Genomic DNA, 20,496 nt, shown 5'->3' on the forward strand with positions numbered 1-20,496 from the left:
GAACAATTTTATTTCTTGATTTAATTATGATCTCTCCTTTGTTTATAATGGTGTCTGGCATTTTCGATTCATCCTTTAGAGCCTCATCCAGTCCTAGATTTCTCAGACGAGCAATCATTTTTTCTATTTATAGACTGAAATTGTTTCTACCATCAAACTTCTCCATCTCGAATCTTGATGTCGTCATGGTTTGAAGAATGTCCATTGCCAGTAGAGTTTCTTCAAAGAATCAAGAACGAGAGTTCTTTGGGGTGGAGGATCAAAAACCTTTCAGGCAAGCCACTAAGAATCTTGTATTTTGGAAAAACATGACTCTGATACGAGTTTGTGAGGAAAGACACCAAAAACACACGTAATAAAGTAAATAAAAAACCAAGACAAGACCACAAATTTACTTGGTTCAGATTGAGAACAATGCTACATTCAAGGTTATGTGACACCACAATTGAATCCATTGTAAGGACGATCTACACCAAGTTTCATAGATACAATACAAAATCCAAGTACAAAGCTATAAGAACGCTTTTGAATGAACTCTCCTCTTGTTCACGGATGCAGAAAGAGTCGAGCTCTTGTAACTGAAAGTAAAATTGGCTCTCTTCTCTGTTTCAAATTAAAAAACCATTTTTTCTTCAATGACAATCCATCCCTTTAAATGGTGTTCAAGTTTATGTTGATGGTGCATGACAACTATTGGATCGTTCATTTAATAGCTTAGTTTAATCTCAGCCGTCCTGATCAATGTGTACAGAGAGGCAAGCTAAATCTTCACATAATAGAATAGCATAATACTAACGATGATGATTTGGTGGATGTGTATGCATGTATATATATTTGGGTTTTTTTAAAAATAATTTAATTTTAAAATTTTTTTTAAAAATAATGTAAAAAAAAACATTTTCAAAACTACTGCAATCCGCGCTTACGGAGAGCGCGGACGCTGCTCTGTAAGCACGGACGCTGGTCCACGTAAGCGACATAACATTTTAGCGACGGAATATATATAAACACCAAACCGTCGCTAACATAAACCGTCGCGGATAATCTTGAACTTTCAACGGCTTGCAACTTTTTAGCGACGGAATATATATAAACACCAAACCGTCGCTAACATAAAGCGACAGAACATTTTAGCGACGGAATATATATAAACAACAAACACCAAACCGTCGCTAACATAAACCGTCGCTGTAATGGAATCAGCGAGGGTCAAAAACCGTCGTTAATTTCGAAATACCTTGATCTTCACACGCTACGCATAATTGTATCAACAGCGTGCACATGTACGTCGTTGATAATCTTGAACTTTCAACGGCTTGCAACTTTGCAGCGTGCAATATACGCTGCGAAAAGCCATTTTTGTTGTAGTGAAGGCAAAGAAAAAAACAAACAAGAAATTCATCAAGCTGGGATATCTCAATTGAATGTTGTTCATTTTTCTCAACATCATTCTGTGGTCGAATGTCATGTACAAGATGCTGCGGACCAACATTAAGCAAATTTGTAAAATTGTGTATGTTCGACCAAGACGGAGTCTTAAAATCCTGCTGGCCAAACAAATCAAAGTCAGTAATTCCTGAATTACTGAAAAAACTAGGTTGAATAGTAGAGGTTCCTGAAAAAACTTATTTTTTGATGAACTTATTGTCTGTTTTTTTCTCTATCTTCACTACAACAAAAATGGCTTTTCGCAGCGTGCAAATTCTCTTTCCGCTGCGTATATTGCACTCTGCAAAGTTGCAAGCCGTTGAAAGTTCAAGATTATCCGCGGCGTACATGTGCACGTTGTTGATACAATTATGGGTGGTAGGTATTTTGGCAATTAACCGTCGCTAAGTAGCGACGATTTATAAACCGTCGCTAATTCAATTTTAGCGACGGTTTATTACACCGTCGCTAAGTAGCGACGGTTTTTATATATATTCCGTCACTAAAATATTCCGTAAGCACGGACGCTGCTTAGCGACGGTTTTTATATATATTCCGTCGCTAAAATATTACGTCGCTTACGTGGACCAGCGTCCGTGCTTACGAAGCGCGGACGCTGCTCACGCACTCCGTAAGCGCGGATTGCAGTAGTTTTGAAAATGTTTTTTTTTTACATTATTGTTGAACTTTTTTTTTAAAATTAAATTATTTTTTTAAAAAAACCATATATATTTTGATTTGAGGAAAAGCTGTAGACTGGGAAAAGTAATTTTGTTGAGCAAACTACCATAATAATTTACAATCTATAATGAAGAATTTTGCACGAAAGCAATCATTTAGTTCTAACTAAATACGACAAAAAGTATATTATAATCTAAATATAAATAATTTATTTAGAATTTTCAGGATCGATTAATATTTTTATTTGGTTGTCAAATAAAGAAACGGAAAAGGAGAAAGAATTTGTTAGGTCGATGGAACAACCAAAGCTGGTGTGACACTAATTGCCAGTCTTATAACGTTTACTTCCAGGATCATTTGTATGTGTTTCGTTTGTCAAGTTCTATGAATTAAATTATATTTATTTATATTATATTATATTATATTATATTATATTATTGTTATAATTATAATAACTTCAACCTTTCATTCTTACTCACAAATACGCTTTTATGCAACTTGGAGGGAAAATAGTTCTGGAAATTTACCTATTTTTAGGCAACAACATACACAATTATCCAACCCCTGTTTTCTCTCCTCCTCCTTTTTTTTCCCGAATAAATATAAACATTGAGGTTTTCTGTTTGAAATTCCTTTTATTTCTTTCCCTCTGTTATCATATATTATTTAATGCGCATGTATGTAATCACGGAGGGGAAGAAGGATTTTTACTTCTGAATTGAAGGGCTGGAAATAACACCTGGCTATGTCCGATGATATTTCAAAACACAAGATACGACTTGTGAAGATGTTTGTGGTTGGGTATGATCCATGAATTTTGCTTCTCTGGTTCTGTGGCTTTTTTTTTTTTTTTTCTCACTTACAGTTTTCGATTTCTTGATTTTATGGAAAGATTGAAACTTTTGGTCCTTTCTGAGTTTTCGGTACAAGGATACTGCATGTTTCAAGGAACCATGGTTCGAAAAAATATTAGAAAATAAGAAATCTTGTTTCGTTTTAAATTTTACATGGAATTAATCCATAGTGGTGGCGAAATTCATGTGTTTTCTTTTATTCTCTGTGGTTGAAGTGCTTAACTCTTGGCGAGTTTACCTTTATTTCCTTCTGAATTTGGAGGTAAACTTGAATTATAAGTGGCTTTTGAATGTCTCTGATTATATTTGGTTCCCGTTTTGGACAATTCCTTATGTCCTTTTCGATATGAAATTGCGAGACTTGAAAATTGCACGAATCCTTTTTGTGTTGTTTGTTTTCTGATGTGTACGAGATGGTTTTGTTGGAATTACATGTTTTCATATGCAGCAGGCTTTCCAGTCATTTTTAGGTATGTCAAAGTCCCGATTTTCGCTCTGGGGGCTCGATGTCAAGATAGTTATCTTCTTGTTTCTCTTCATCTCGATAGGCACAATTGGCATATATGTCCATGGACAGAAGATTACCTATTTTCTACGTCCTCTATGGCAATCTCCCCCAAAACCTTTTATCCCAATAACCCACTATTATCATGAAAATGTCTCCATGGCGGCTCTCTGTAAGCTCCATGGTTGGGGGATTCGTGAATTCCCCAGGCGTGTGTATGATGCAGTCTTGTTCAGTAATGAATTAGACATGCTCACGATAAGATGGAAAGAGTTGTACCCTTACATAACACAGTTTGTACTTCTTGAATCCAACTCAACCTTCACGGGTATACCAAAACCTCTCAACTTTGCCATAAACCGGGACCGGTACAAATTTGCCGAGCCTCGTCTGACGTATGGTTACATCGGTGGGAGATTCAAGAAAGGCGAGAACCCTTTTGTTGAAGAGGCTTACCAGAGACTGGCACTCGACCAACTTCTAAAAATCGCAGGTATAGAGGACGATGACTTGCTGATAATGTCTGATGCTGATGAAATCCCAAGTCACCATACAATAAATCTTCTTAGATGGTGCAATGAAATTCCTCCAATTATGCATCTTCAGCTGAGGAATTACTTATACTCCTACGAATTTCAGTACGATTTTCAGAGCTGGAGAGCTTCGGTTCACAGGTACCAACGTGGAAGGACTAGATATGCGCATTACCGACAAACGGATTACCTTTTATCTGATTCAGGCTGGCATTGTAGCTTCTGTTTCCGTTATATTTGTGATTTTATCTTCAAGATGAAAGCTTATAGCCACAACGATCGCGTAAAATTCTCACATTTTCTAAGTCCTAAAAGAATTCAAGATCTTATATGCAAAGGGGCTAACTTGTTCGACATGCTTCCTGAGGAGTACACGTTTCGAGAAATCATTCGGAAAATGGGGCCAATCCCTCATTCCTTTTCAGCAGTTGATCTTCCATCATATTTGCTGGAAAACGCTGATGATTACAAGTATCTTCTACCTGGGAATTGTGTGAGAGAACATGACGTTGAAGCAAAATAGCCACATTTTGTGCACTTTTTTGGCCATGCATGAAAAATAGATATTGGCAGCTGGTATGGGACGTATACTAGGTATAGCTTTCTTTTTTTGGTGTGTTTTGTTGGGATGATGTTGGTTGTGCATGAATGGCCCTGGAATTGGTTTTTTCTCTCTCTCTCTCTCTCTTACACTTTTCGTCAGATAATACCAAGGCAATTATAATTTACTCGTGTCGACTAATTTTTTTTTACCAAGTATTTAGATGCATATATATATACTAAGAACAAACCTCAAATAATATGAATGAACACCACTAATTCGATTATTGTGATCATGAATGTCCATATTTATCTTTAACAACCATTCAATTTGATTACTCTAATTTTAATTGAACTAGCATCAGAACATGTTTAGAAATTCAATCGCATAATGATTAAAATATACGTCATAATAACAAAAATGTGAGTTTCTTGTACAATGTTAAAAAAAACATAAGTCCGATGTTCGCACATATTAATTTTTTGAGATTATTTTATTTGAACCAATCATAAAAACATTAATTTTTTTACTATTTGCAATCTATTATTTTAACTTCTTTGTGTTTTATTTTGACTTCTTTAAGTTTTATCATTTTCTTTTTGGAAAACTACAAATAAGTGCCTAAAGTTTTTATGATAACATTTTAAGGTAAAAAAAAAAAAACAATCTAATTTAAAATCAATTAGTATCACCAGACACCAAAAAACGCTACAGTGAAGCTCCTTAAACCCTAAACCCCCGCCAATGGCGAGTAAAGCCATTCCTCTACTCTCGACAAAACCATGGCGGCGAATCAAACTCCGAACAATCTGCGGCGGCCATAGTAGTGCCAACGCATCATCCTCGTCAGCCGTCGCCAATTCTGAAACTGCAGTAGCAGGGAACAAGATCCTTGAAACACACACCGAAGAGTTTGATGTTGGATCACGAAAAATTACGCTGGAAACAGGTAAGTTAGCTCGCTTTGCGAATGGCGCCGTTATCTTGGCTATGGAAGAGACGAAAGTGTTGTCCACAGTTTCCTCAGATATGTGTGATGGGACTCGCGATTTCCTACCTCTCACTGTATGGTTTATATGCTTTTATTTTAGTGCTATGTTAAGTTCTATCGTCGTTTTTTTCCTTCTTTTTTCAACTGGGATCTGTTCCTCTTCTTTCTTTAATCCATTGAGGCAACCGATATTTGTTTGGAACATGCTTTTTTGAAGTTCAGTATGCCAAATTTCAACGTTTGCCTCTTTGAGTAAATTTATGTAGGAAATGATTCTGAGTATCACTTTCTGTGGGTTTTGTCACGTTTTTAGTATCCTGTGTGTGTGTGTGTTTTGTTTTTAAAACTAGGAAATACATGGGGAATGCCTAGTTTCCAAAATAAAACACAAATCAGAGTTATAAATGCAACTGCCCAGTTTATATGCTGCTGGGAGCCAATCTTTACCATCCATACTGATATTATGGAACTGACCGTTTCTTTGTTAACATTGAAACACTACATTCTTAATTATGATGAATTAATGTATCATATACATCTTTGTTTGGGGTAGTTTTAAATTATGATTGCGAGGCAACTTAATGCTGCCTATAATTGCTGGTAGTGGCAAGTTGGTGCATCTGGTAGTGGCAAGTAGGTGCATCATTGATGCATGTTATGATGGAAGGGTTTTTTTTATTGGCTAGGTCGACTATCAGGAGAAACAATTTGCCCAGGGCTTGATTCCCAACACATTAATGCGGAGAGAGGGTGCTCCAAAAGAGCGAGAACTTTTATGTGGTCGAATCATAGATAGACCTATCAGACCGCTTTTTCCTGCTGGATTTTACCATGATGTTCAGGTACTATAATGCATTTAAACATTAAAAAATGGTTTCCTGTTAATTCTGCTCTTCCATGGATTTGGAAAATGGCCTTCTTTGCTAGGTCATGGCTAGTGTCCTTTCATCTGATGGGAGACAAGATCCAGATGTCATGGCAGCAAACGCAACTTATGCTGCACTTATGTTGTCAGATATTCAATGGGGTGGCCCCATCGGGGTCATCCGTATAGGGAGAATTGGTGGTCAATTCATTGATAATCCCAGCATGGATGAGGTATTTTAAATTCTTTTTGCATTGTCAGATGCATTTCTTTATGCTCTTAACTAATTATCAATTTGGTTAATCTTAAGATGTCTTTTTCAACTACTAATTGTAGACATCATTTAGTAAAATTTCAGGCGCTCCAGTGTTTTCTGTTTGCACTATTGCTTGAGAAACCTGTAAATAGTTGTAAGATTATTTTTTTAAAATTCGTGGTACTGTGACTTAATTCTATAAGTTGGTATTCCGATTAATCTGGATGTGATAGTTAATTTATTTACAATTACATTAGATTAAGTAATGTGATACTGTAAGAGGAGAGGACAAGTAGGGTAGAAGTTGTTTAATTGGTAGTGCACTAAGGTATGTGATTGCATTACAGCATAGATGATAGGTGTATTGGATATAGTTGTATGAAGAAAATTTCACATGGAGTATAAGAATTGGAGTGCATCGATTGAACCCTTCAGAACACCATTGCTCATGACTTGTGCCTTTTAATAACTAATATGGGTGAAGTTTTCTCTTTTTTTCGAGTCTGTCTTCTAGCACAGAATCGCGATGCAAGCCAGGGCCAGTGGGTTTCCGCCTTTTGCGTTTAAGCCTTTGTCTAGAGAGGAAGTGGTTAAGATTGAGTTCAAGTCGTTCTCGGTCAAGTTGGTAAACGGAGGCGGCACGTTTCGATGGACTGAAAGAACTAGGAATGCGACATACTTCCTGGACTTGGATCGAAGCGAGGCTCATTGGTTCAGCTTCAAAATCAGAAACTTCATTCTTAACCCCCATTCATGCTCGAACTTCTACCGATTCAGGGGCAATAATGCAACGATCGTAGCACAGAGAGTTGTCAACAGAAGAGGTCGGTTCTTAGAGGTCTCCAGATTTAGCGATAATGGGAAGAAACAGAATATAATCATACCTAGTGGGTTAAAGCAACAAGGATGGGTTAGGATTTCAGCTATTCTCACTAACCTACTGTCAGGGAGACCTTTGATGTCGGGTCACAGTCATGTTCAGCATGGTAATGAACCTATTTCACCTACTCGGAATCAGCAGTCAGCAAAGGTTGAAGAACGGGACTTTCATCAAGATCCGACAAGGGGTAAGGATGCCAGATGCTGTAAATCATCAGAGACGAATTGGAATGAAGCCATTATCATCATTAGAGGCAGGGTGAATGTGTCTTGGGACCAGGTTGCTAGGGTTATAGGAAAAGACGTTAAGAGGAGGATCGAAATACATCCTTTCCAAGCTAACAAAGCGGTTTGGTGGCCTGCGTCCCCGAATGAATGGGATTACTTTACTAAACTAAAAAGAGGTTTCTTCGACGGGGGTGTGGCATTAGACTTCGAGAAGTGGAGGCCAGATATTAATTCATCGGAATCGGTTCTCAGTTGCTGTAACAGCTGGATCAAGATTGTAGGGCTACCTTGGCATTTATGGACCATCGACAACTTCAAGGTAATCGGGGAACAGTGTGGGGGTTTAGTGGAGGTCAGTAACGACACAAGACTTCTTAGAGACCTAGGGGCTGCGAAGATTAAGGTCAAAGGAAAATCAGATGGTTTTATATCCAACAAAGTGATGTTGCCAATCAACGGGGTCATCACAGATCTTATTATCAGTGTTGACACTTTAGACATTAAGGCTTATGAGTTTTACGGAAAACAGACCTACGCTCAAGCATTGATCAATGGCAAGAGGATAATGGCCGGCTGGGGGAACAAAAATATTGGCAGGGACATGAAGGAAAAAGGTGAGCCAACACTCAGACACATGGAACGAATCGAAGATTTGCAGGGTTCAAGGAAAACAAGCAGAGCAGTGGAAGATGTCAAAGATAAAAAAGTGCCGACAGTCAATCAAGAGGAAAGAAAGGTAGATAAAATTTTGCGACAAATCTCACCAAAAAATATCGAGGAGTTTAGAAGATCTTCTATTCATTCTTTATCCAATGGAGACGGTGAGGATAAAGAACTTACAAAGACGGCCGAGGGATCGCACTCACTTCTGAATCCCAATGGACAGATGGTCAGCACATGTTTCAACCATTCCATTACAAAGATTTTGATTTCTAAGGAAGAGAGGATCGAAACGACAGATTATCATCGAGTAATGGAATATTTGAGCAAGACAGGAGATTGCGAGCATGATGACACATATGATATTGAGCTAGAACAACCTGAAGATGACCAATTGGAAGACGGTTTTGACTCCACTGAATCGGGCAGCCTCTTTTCTACTCAATCTGAGTCGCAGGCAAATAATGACGAAGTCGAAGTGGATATTCAGGGGTTGTTTACACAAAACAATGAAAAACAGCCTCTCAAACAACTTTCGATTCTCGGTAACACTAAACCTCTAGTGGGTAAGTCTAGTGGGTTTCTAGGAAGGGGTCAATCAATCGTCTCTGACAATCTGGGGTCCGAGAGAATAACTCATTCAGGATTTGAAAGGGAAGTAGATCTTCATGATCCAAGGAAGCCTCAGATAGATATCATTCATCCAGCAGCCGAAAAGGTCGTGATCAGATCATCGGGTAAGCTTAGCAGAGAGCTTGTTAGGTTGCAGTGCAGAGTCAACTATGACAAAGGCTCGACCTCGAAGGGTTCAACTCGATCGTTATGAAGATTTGTTCTTGGAATATTAGAGGGGGAGGGATAGCCAGAAAAAGAGAATTAATGCGTACGGTTATACGCAAGGAAAACCCGGATATCACCGTGTTTTTAGAAACCAAGAAAATTACAGTTGATCGGCGCTTTGTAGCAAGTCTGTGGAAGTCTAGATATGTCGATTGGGTGTGTTTACCAGCGGAAGGAAGATCAGGTGGCATTCTAATCTTGTGGGATCCTCGAGTGATTGCGGTGCGTGACAATCTGATTGGGAATTTCTCGGTTTCGATTCAAATCCAGAGCCAAGATGATATCACTTGGTGGTTCTCGGCAATTTATGGCCCATGTAATCCAAGGCAACGTGAGTTATTTTGGGAGGAATTAGCAGGGTTGCACACCATATGCGGGGACAAATGGTGTGTAGGAGGTGATTTTAACGTGGTTCGAAATTTGAATGAAAAGTTGAATATGAACTCCTTCACAACAAGTATGCAATGCTTTGATGTTCTTATTGAGGAATTGTGTCTTCACGATCCCCCTTTACTGAATGCAAAGTTTACCTTGTCCAATTTCAGAGAAAGCCCATTTGTTGCAGATTAGACATGTTCCTCTTTACCGTGGGGTGGAAAGCCATTTTCCCCACGTTTATACAGACAGTGCTTCCGAGAATAACGTGTGATCATCACCCAATCGTATTGGACACTACGAGGCTGAAATGGAGACCATCACCGTTCAGATTTGAGAATGTATGGCTTTCACACAACAAATTTAAAGAGTCCCTTGCAGTGTGGGGGAACAGTGGGAACACACAAGGTTGGGCAGGTTTTAAGTTTATGATGAAACTCAAAGAAACAAAAAAAAAGGTCTCCATCTGGAATAAAGAGGTCTTCGGTGATCTTAATCTCAAAATTAAAGAGCTGCGAAATAAGATCTCTCACTTAGACGCGACAGAGGCAGACGGATCTTGGTCAATCGAATTACAGGAGCAGCGTAGGGATGCAAGAAGCGAGTTGGAAACTTTTACTATCCGGAAACTGCAGATGGAAGGTCAAAAGGCAAAAGTTAAATGGCTGAAAGATGTGGATCAAAACTCTAAGTTCTTCCACTCATTGCTGAAAAACAGAAGAAACAAAGCTATGATTGATAAGATTGAGTTGGATGATGGGTCATTACTTTCAAAGGAATCAGAGATTGAGAAGGCAATCATCGATTATTACAAAATATTGTACAAAAAATCTGTAGGAGATGGATCAAGTTTAGAGGGCCTGTAGTGGATGCCGTTAGTTTCCACGGAGGCTGCAAAGCTGGAAGAGCTATTCTGCGAGGAGGAGATCAGTCGTGCAGTTCATCATTGTGATGGTAACAAGGCTCCGGGACCGGATGGGTTTACACTAGCTTTCTTTCAAAAAAGCTGGGCTACTATTAAAGATGATCTCTTGAAAGTCTTTGCTGAGTTTTTTGAAGATGACATCGTTAATGGAATTACCAATGAAACCTACATGTGTCTCATTCCAAAAAAGCAACAGGCCACAAAGATCAAAGACTTTAGACCAATCAGTCTAATCACCAGTTTGTACAAAATATTGGCTAAAATTTTAACCAACAGATTGAAAGAGGTGATGAGCAAAACAGTGGCGGAGAACCAATGTGCTTTCATTCATGGAAGACAGATCACAGATTGTTGCCTCATAGCCAACGAAGTCATCGAGGAGTATAGAAGGAAAAAAAAGAACGGATGGATTTTGAAAGTAGATTTTGAAAAAGCTTATGACAATGTGGATGGGAGATTTCTAGATTTCGTGCTTGATAAGAAGGGTTTCGGAGTTAAGTGGAGGAAATGGATCAAGGGTTGTGTCTCTAATGTGTCGTATTCAATTTTCATTAATGGGAGACCAAGGGGGAAGTTTAAAGGGGAAGGGGGTCTCAGACAAGGGGACCCTTTATCACCTTTTCTCTTTAATCTTGTGATTGATGGGCTAGGAAGAATGGTTGATCGGGCAAAGTCTACAAACACAGTCAGAGGACTCGAGGTTGGGAGAAACAAAGTAGAAGTTTCACACATTCAATTTGCGGATGACACTCTCTTTCTCTTTCAATCTGAGCAACATTTGAAGGCCGTCGTAGAACTCCTTAAAATGTTTTGTTCGAAATCAGGGTTGAAAATTAACTTCGAGAAAAGTTCTTTGCTTGGTTTTAACCATTTGGGTGTTGAAGTTGATGGTGTGGCAGCAGCGATTGGTTGTAAGAAAGAAGATTGGCCTATTAAGTACCTCGGAGCACCATTGGGAGGAAACCCATCGAAATTGGAAGGGGACCGGTAATTTCTAAGATGTCCAATAAGTTGGCTAGTTGGAAAAGGCATTCCTATCTAAAGGTGGTCGATTAACACTGATCCAGTCAGTGTTAAGTGCACTACCTACTTACTTTATGTCACTATTCATGGTCCCAAACAGAGTGGCAAAGCAAATGAAAACTTTGATGAGGAATTTTTTGTGGGACGGCCCTGATGGGGAGACGCACTGCCACGTTATTAACTGGACTCAGGTGTGCAAACCGAAAGACAAAGGAGGTTTGGGATTGGGTAACATCCGCACAAGGAATAGGGCTCTTCTCGGGAAATGGTGGTGGAGAAGCGCGGTCGAGAAATATCCTTTGTGGAAAAGAGTTGTGGGTAGCATTTCTGGGTTTCAAGATAACGGCTGGGATTTAAGAGTGGCAAGAAACTCAAATTTCAAAAGCCCATGGAAGTTTATCTCTCGGACCCATCCACTTTGTCAGCACTTGATTGGCTCGGTACTTAAGGGTGGGATTATTATTCGGTTCTGGGAGGATAGATGGGTGGGTTTGTGTCCTTTTAAAGAGTGTTTTCCTCGTCTTTTTCTTATCTCTGAGTCTACTAATAAACCAGTTAATCATTTCTTCTCAGTCTCTAATAGTCAAGGTCTTTCAGTCGTTCAGTGGGATGTGCGCTTCAGAAGAGGGTTCAGCGATACTGAGTTGGGAGAATTCACATGTCTAACTGGGGTTTTAGATTCAGTATCTTTGAGTGTGGGGGTAGGGGACGTCAGGGTTTGGTTAGGACTCTTCGGGTGTTTTCTCTGTCAACTCTTTCTACTCTTCTTTTTTTCACAATGTTTTTAATCCATCTTTCCCTTTCTCCTCTCAAATCTGGAAAGTACCGATCCCACAAAAGGTGAAAGTGTTCTCTTGGATTGTTGCGTTGGGAAAATTGCAGACGAGTGACAAAGTGCAGAAAAAAAACCCGAATTATGCCTTATGCCCTCAGTGGTGCGTTTTGTGTAAGAACAATGCGGAAAACCAAGATCACCTCTTGATTCACTGCTCTTTTACAAGACGTTTATGGGTTAAGGTTATGCAACACTTGGGATTTGAATGGACCTTTCCTCTGAATTCACGAGACATGTTCGTTATGGAGCACAGTTACCTCAAGGGAAAGGGCCTCAGAAACTTTTGGTGCATTATTATTCACTGCTTATTTTGGTCGATATGGCTTGAGCGCAATAACAGAGTTTTCAACGACATAGAAGAGTATTCAGAGAATGTGTGGGAGATAATTAAAATCAGAGTGGCGAGATGGACACTAACAATACCCTCGTTCCAGCACTTATTGTTATCAGATCTTGCTAGGGATTGCTGTTTTATTTGTTCTTGACTTGATCCTAGATTTAATTCTAGTCGTGGATCGTGGATCACTCATCCACTTCGCATTGTAACCTTTCATATTTATTATTAATATATTAGTTTCTTATCAAAAAAAAATATGGGTGAAATTGTCCCATTTATGTTAACCTCAATGGATTCCAGTGCTAGTTTGAAGGTTTGTCTAAGCTGTATTAGATATTGTATCATCTGATGCACCATATCTCATGGATATTTTGCAGCTTAGTTTGTGTGATCTTAACTTGGTGTATGCATGCACAAAAGACAAGACTTTGATGATTGATGTGCAAGCACGCGAGATATCAGAAAAAGACTTAAAAGCAGCTCTAAGGTTGGCGCATCCTGAAGTGAGTGGTTGCACTTGTCATGTTTTAACACTTTGATATTTTATGGTGCTTATCTTTTATTTTTCAGGCAGGTAAATATCTCGACCCTCAAATACGGCTGGCAGCCAAAGCTGGCAAACAGAAAAGAGAATATAAGTTGTCTTTGGTGTCCAAGGAAACCTATGAGAAAATTAGGAGTTTGGCTAAAGCTCCCATTGAAACTGTGTTTACAGACCCTACATATGGCAAGGTGTTTCCTTTTGTAATCTTGTCGCTATTTACTCATTTTGCCATCTTATTCTTATCAGCCTCACTATCCTAATTTGTTGTGTGTCTCGTGTGTAGTTTGAACGTGGAGAAGCCTTGGATAATATTATGCAGGATGTGAAAAAAGCACTCGAGGAAGAATGCGACGAAGAAGGTCTAAATTTTTTATCAAAAACTATAGATACTGTACGGAAACAGGTATTTTCATCATGATCTTGGCTAATGATATAATATATATCTTCATAAATCACCGTTATTTTTTTATCCAATAGTCACCCCCTCTTTATGTGAGGATGGGATGGAGGAATAGTGAGAATACCCTTCAATATGTGTGTTTAACTTTTACGTATTAAGTCACTTCGAAATAAATATTTATATATTGATGCTCAATAGCATAATGCGAATTCTCATTGAATTCAGAAACAATTTCTGTTGAGCATGTTGAAAAACAGCTCCAGGTGAAGTTACACGAGGACAAATATTAAATACTTTGTTTTTTGGTTAGGGTTTCAAGTTTCAACTGTGCCTTTTCCTTTCCACTAGATTCACTCTTTGTATGGGTTTGACATCTTATTCAGGTATAGGCATCTTAAACTTCTGATCATGTCAGGTTGTTCGCAAAAGGATAATTGGTGAAGGTCTGAGAGTTGATGGAAGACGCCTCGATGAAGTCAGGCCTCTGTATTGCGAAGTTGGTAACTTAACTGTATTACACGGCTCAGCAATTTTTTCTCGTGGAGATACTCAGGTTAGTAACTTCATTGTTCTTGGTGTTCCCCAAAGAGTTTGCTCATGATAGAGGGGCATGACATCTTATGTATGGACACTTTTCTTCTGGGAGGCGTATGGTTGTCGGGGCATCTAATATGCTGGATACAGGTACTTTGTACTGTAACCCTTGGAGCACCTGGAGAAGCCCAACGTCTAGAATCTTTAGTTGGTCCTCCATCCAAGCGATTCATGCTTCATTATAGTTTCCCACCATTTTGCATTAATGAGGTGGGTAAACGGGTTGGCCTGAACAGACGAGAAGTTGGGCATGGTAAGCTACCTGAATACTATGAGAGGAATGGGCACACATCATGTTTGCAATTCAATATAGCTTAGTTGGCATGAAGTGATTTCTTTGATCTTGGTCAACCGCTGATTCCAATTTTCTTTTTTGTTATTCTCTTGTAACTTATGGTGGAAAACAAGAATGCAACTTGTTTAATGATATATCCTCTATTCATATAGGTTCCTTTATTTGGCACTGTTATAATGGAAGAATGTGGTCTGCGTGGTCTTCTAGTAGCTGAGTAATAATTGCCCACAATTTTAGTCCACACTTGGCCTAGTTTTGGATGAGTTTGACTTTGAAGCAGCATTTGGTGATATTGTCCCTGAATAGTGAAAGTGTGAAACTGAATTTTCGATGGGATGATCCCAATTCTCCATTTTCACTTGAAGTTGAATATGCTGCAGAATTGCATGTGAAACATGTTTGTTTTAAGCTACTTGCTTTCTGATATCGAAATATCTTGGCATTTACAGTTGCAAATTGAAGGAGGTGAATTTAAATCTTTAGGTTTCGACAATTTTTTTTACTATCTTGGCGAGTGGTTGGATCTTCTCTGTAATCCTTGTTTTGATTATCTGACGTTTGCAATCTAGAATTTTATCGTTTATTCTGTTCTTGTAACGGAGAATACTTTTGGAAACAAGGTTTCTAGTTCCACGAGGAATATATCCATAATTGTCCTAATTCATGGTTTATGGGCATCTACATGCTCATGTTTCTTTATGAAAACTATTTTAACCAGTCTGATTGCCTGAAGATCTGTAGGAATCAACAGAAAAAGCAATCCCTTATGATACACAGGATCTGGCACCCCCATTGTCTCTGCAAGTGATGAGAAAAGTGGCATCTCTCATGTGCAAATTGTTGGTGTTTCATTGGCTACATGATTTTGCCCATGCACTCCTCATTCTTCATTCTGTTTGACAGTGACAGTTCTCTCTAAATTAGTGTTAAAATGATATCAGTGTGCCATCTAGCTTTCTTATGTTCCTTAAAGCTAGTCTTCAACAATGTTAACCTACTGTTCAGGACACCATTTACAATTATTTATGCTGAATCTTCATTGTGCAGGTACTCTTGCTGAAAAAGCCCTACTTGCTGTATTACCTCCTGAAGATAATTGTCCATACACAGTTCGCATTAATGCTGAAGTTATGGCATCTGATGGATCGACATCAATGGCTTCTGTTTGTGCAGGTGGTCATCTCACAGCCGGGCTGTTACTGTAGGAGCTCCTCTATTTATGCATTTTACTGATCAGGAACTTTAGCTCCATAATGATCAATTTTCTCTCTATTTGTGTGGCGATATACTTCACCTACTGCATCCAGAACTCTATATCTAAATCTAGTGTGTGTTTACTTTCTTTGAAGATTTATTTTTCAGGATATTACGTGCATCTATCATTCTAGGCAGCATGGCTTTGATGGATGCTGGCATTCCGTTGAAAGAACATGTAGCTGGTTTGTCTATGGGCCTCATCAGTGACATTGATCCCTCAACTGGTGCAATCACTGATTACAGAATTTTAACCGATATCCTGGTAAGGAACACAGTTGTTCCGTATCAGCATATCTTCTTCTATAAAACCATAGAATATCGCCTTTGTTGTTTCTGCTTTTGATTGTAAAAACTTTTGAAATTTGGAATGGTTGATAGTGTGAAAATATATGCCATACAGCAGTTATGCTCTAGAATAGTTAGTGTGGAAGAAGTTGGTTTGAGTTTTTTTTGCCAATAAATTTTGGCATAACCAAAATAAGATTTGATAGTGTTTCATCTCTCCCTTGGCTTTAAAACATATTTTATTTCCAACCAATTGATAAGGTGATCAATGGAATGTGTTCTTGGTTGTGACTTGTGAGTTTCTTTTCGTTATTTACCATTCATTTAATTTTATTGCTTTTGGGGGTGAATTGCCATACTTTCCATTTATCTATGCATATTTGGGGTCTGTAATATGAAAAAGAATTATGGAGTGCGTGGATGGCATCTCACATCATAGTTGTTAAACGCAAACGCCTCTCGCCTACCACGCGATCCATATACCCAGGCTTTGAAGCCCACTTAGGCGCTTAAGTGTGCCTGAGTGGGCTTTTCTTTTTTTGTTTATATTCTCTTAAATTTTTTAAGAAAAAAAAAATAGAAAAGAAAAGCCTACCAAACCCTAGAAGAAAATAAGCATACCAAGAAAAGTCATATATTTTTCCTTTTCTAAAAAAAAATAATTAAGGCTTTATTTCCTAAAATATTCGAAAATTACATGTATAGATAGAGCTATATAAACTACGCTAGAATCTAATTTTTTGTCCTGGACAGACTAGTGGAGAAAATCCCTACATTTACTATGGTAATAAGGATATTAAAGCGAGGAAAAAAATCAGATTACTTAGCAACACAATATACTAAAGATAAAATATCAATAATCTAGATGAGAAAAATAAAAGACAGATTTATATTTTTTGCTTAGTTTAATTATTGCAATAATATTGTTTTGTAATAAAATAGTAGTAAATAAATGTATTATTTTAAAAAATTAATAGTGCGACTTGCTTCGATAAGGCGCACGCCTCGTCTTGCGTCTCAGGCTCCAGTACTCCTTTGCGCCTTTAACAACTATGTCTCACATATGTCATCCTTTAGCCGTTGGCCAGTCAACATGATTCTTTATGATTCTCTACAAGGTTCAAAGTAATGTTTTACATTCCTCTCAGTTTTTTTATTTATTTGATCATTCATGTGTTCACTTGTTTGTCACATACTATTTCCAGGGTTTGGAAGATCATCTTGAGGACATGGACTTCAAAATTGCTGGAACCCGAAATGGAATTACAGCGATTCAGTTGGATATCAAGCCTGCTGGAATCCCTTTAGACATAATATGTCAGTGTTTAGAGCCTGCATATAAGGGGCGGCTTCAAATCCTTAACCACATGGATGGAGAGATAAATGTACCACGTACTCAGGAGTGCAGATCCTCTCCACAGATATGTAAGATGTCCAATTGGAGCTTAAGCTTCCTCGGTTTCATCCTGATTTTTTGACACAGACCGTGTGCTCTCTTATGATATGGTGTCAAATTTTTTATGTACTTTGTGTTAGTAATTTACGTGTCTTTTTTGTTTTACATTGATGCAGTGACATTGGAGTATAGCAACGATGTGATTCGCCGCCTAATTGGTCCTCTTGGCACGTTGAAGAGAAAAATTGAAGAAGAAACAGGTGTGATTAAGTGATGTAGCTATATAGTACAAGATTTAGGCTATGTAGCACGTATACTCCAATTTTTTTCTGAAGTATCGGACATGGATACGACACGGATACCGATATGACACGCCGATACGCATGTCGGATGTGGCAAAATCCATGTCGTCGATTTTTTGTAAGTCTGACCAGTCGGATACGTCTTGGACATGGCTAGGATGCGCCATGGACACAGAGTGGATACGTTTTCTGGATACGTTTTGACGAAATTGCAAATAGTTAAAATTTTTAGAGGTTAAATTGCAAAAATAGAAATGAACTTGCCTGCTCTGACCTAGCCAGCCTCGCGACCCTAGTCTTGCAATGAAACCTAGCCATGCGACACTAGCCAGCCACGAACACTTGCAGCACGCACGACTCCACCAATGAGCCCTAGCATCGCGTGCAACTCTAACGACTAACCCTAGCCAGCGCGCGTGACCCTAGCCAGTCACGAACCCTAGCCAGCGAACCTAGACCTAGCCTCGCGACCTTAGCTAGCCATGAACCCGAGCCGTGTTCCCTAGCTGCGTCGAATCCTAGGCCTGCCTCTCAACCTCAAAGCTCCGTAACATTCTCTATAATTTTTTATTTTAATACTAAATTTATATAAATATATATATGATATTTACATATATTTTATTAATTATCGTATCTCATCCATATCGTGTCGGATATTTTCAAAATTTATCGTATCCTCGTATTAGTATCGTATTCTATACAAAACCCGTATCCATACAACATAGGATTTAGTAGTGCTGAAGTCTGCTTTAAATCTTCTTAATTTTGATTATCTTCTCAATATGCTTTGGCGATGTGTTATTTTTCTTTTTTCTTTTGGGGGTCAAAAAGCTTGCTTTGTTTTGGTATTGATACTGAACTGGAATTTCAATGATTTAGTTCAATAATAGCATCTGAATATGTTAATGCCAATTCTATTGTGTGCAAATATCTCTTGCTACATGGAACAAGTATATCGGATCACATGGCCCGAGTGGTTTTGTTTTATTTTATTTTTGGTTCTCATTGCAACAGTCTTAGCTTGACTATGTAGGCATGTGACTTAACGTTATGCAGTAGAGAATCTTTCAGTTTGTTACCAAATTCTTGAATTTACATGGACACTGTTCTTTAATATGGTTTGGCAAGTATGTGCCATGTACCGTAGAGTGAAATTACTATATTCCACAAAGTTTTTAGATCTTCAATTTATTTACCACATTTTATTACTTTTCCATGGTTATTATTATTATCTTTTCATTTTTTTATAAGAAACAATATTGTATTTGGATTATAAAAGCTAATAGTTACAAGGGGTAGACAAGATATCCGCATGTACGTAAAAGATAATTGAAACTCTGATTACATCAACAACATATAAAGCTCTAATCCCTAGCTAACTGATATGGAGAAATTGTTAAATTCTTAATGCTTAGTAATCCAAATTGAAGCCCTGAATCTGATATTTTCCCGACATTCTTCAGCTGACTCTGCTATATCGTCAAAGATCCTCGCTCCAGTCAGATTGACCAAAATATACAATGGACTGCCACACTCCAAAAGATATTGTCTTTCTTGTCAATATCACGACCAATATCTAAAACGAACAACTCATGCGCTGATCTAGGAGCAACTCACACCAAACCCAACTCCTCCAGAGCTTTCGACCAAATACAAGTCGTGAATGGACAATGCATAAGCATATGTTCTTGAGTCTCCTTTTCTTTGCTGCAGAATACACTCCAATTCTGACAGAGTAAACAAGTGGACCATCTTTTTTGCTACATGTCACAAGTTGGCAATTTATCCAAAGCCACAGTCCACGAGAATACTTGAACTATACGTGGGATTGGTACTTTCCAAATAGATTGAAAAGAAGGAAATACCAGAAAGGCACTTATCACAAAGAAAGACTCAAATAAAGATTTAACAGAAAAAGACCCTCAAGAATCCCTTTCCCAAACACTGATATATACACTGTCCACATCCAACCTAACATTATCTAAAGACTCTAACAAAGAACTCAACTCATTCACTTCCTCATCACTCAAATCCCTGCGGAAGTTCAAGACCCAGTATAAAGAAGAACGAGCTCACTCTTCTTGAATGAACTGGATAATAGGCTTGTTATGAAGCGAAGAAATCTGAAATAAAGATGGGTGAAGGTCTTTGAAAGATGAATCTCCCCACCACTTATCCTCCCCAAATATAATGATATTCCCCCTTTTTAGCCTCTGGCCCACTGCCCTCACTAATTGATGAAAAATGGGATAAATTCTAGAAATAAATTTCCATGGACTTCTGAATGTAACATTCCTTGCTAAACCCGCTTCCCATCCATTTTCTTGCATCCCATATTTGCTGACAATAACCTTCTTCCATAACGGCCCCCCTCGACAGAGCATCTCCACCACCATTTCCCCAAAAGTTTCTTATTCCTCAAAACATATGTTCCCAATACCCGAGCCCCCTCTATCTCTGTTTCGGATATGCACCTCAGTTAATAAACTGATCCGTAACTTTTTCGATGTTTTCGTTAGTGGATTCAATTATATCTTTCAATGGGACGTGCGTTTTAGAAGAGATTTAAATGAGGTCGAATTAGGTGAGTTCGCCGATCTTTTAGGGGTCTTAGACTTAGTTAGGTTAGAGTTGGGCACTAGGGATTTTTGAGTTTGGTTGGGAAAC

At 38.4% G+C, this 20,496-nt stretch overlaps 2 protein-coding genes across 5 annotated transcripts; both read left to right on the forward strand.

The window, feature by feature from the left end:
- The first annotated feature begins 2,595 nt into the window (after nucleotides 1–2,595).
- Nucleotides 2,596–4,710, forward strand: LOC140964218 (uncharacterized). Of its 4 annotated transcripts, none has more exons than XM_073423797.1 (3): nucleotides 2,596–2,910; nucleotides 3,179–3,225; nucleotides 3,412–4,710. In XM_073423797.1, the coding sequence occupies exon 3, from the start codon at nucleotides 3,436–3,438 to the stop codon at nucleotides 4,522–4,524; it is 1,089 nt and encodes a 362-aa protein (XP_073279898.1). In that variant the 5' UTR covers nucleotides 2,596–2,910; nucleotides 3,179–3,225; nucleotides 3,412–3,435; the 3' UTR covers nucleotides 4,525–4,710. The 4 variants fall into 4 exon arrangements, with proteins under 4 accessions (XP_073279898.1, XP_073279897.1, XP_073279896.1 ...); XM_073423796.1 differs by having other exon boundaries at nucleotides 3,415–4,710; XM_073423795.1 differs by having other exon boundaries at nucleotides 3,179–4,710.
- Nucleotides 4,711–5,246: 536 nt separating this feature from the next.
- On the forward strand, nucleotides 5,247–17,801 carry LOC140964561 (polyribonucleotide nucleotidyltransferase 2, mitochondrial-like). The gene is made up of 12 exons (XM_073424426.1): nucleotides 5,247–5,607; nucleotides 6,220–6,375; nucleotides 6,461–6,631; nucleotides 13,134–13,259; nucleotides 13,327–13,488; nucleotides 13,584–13,703; nucleotides 14,116–14,253; nucleotides 14,385–14,547; nucleotides 15,637–15,762; nucleotides 15,978–16,108; nucleotides 17,337–17,556; nucleotides 17,704–17,801. Exons 1-12 carry the CDS (start codon nucleotides 5,287–5,289, stop codon nucleotides 17,799–17,801), a joined length of 1,932 nt encoding a protein of 643 aa, XP_073280527.1. The 5' UTR covers nucleotides 5,247–5,286.
- The last annotated feature ends 2,695 nt before the right edge of the window (nucleotides 17,802–20,496 follow it).

This window comes from Primulina huaijiensis, chromosome 18 (genome assembly GCF_012295235.1).
Source record: "Primulina huaijiensis isolate GDHJ02 chromosome 18, ASM1229523v2, whole genome shotgun sequence".
NCBI classification, from domain to species: domain Eukaryota; kingdom Viridiplantae; phylum Streptophyta; class Magnoliopsida; order Lamiales; family Gesneriaceae; genus Primulina; species Primulina huaijiensis.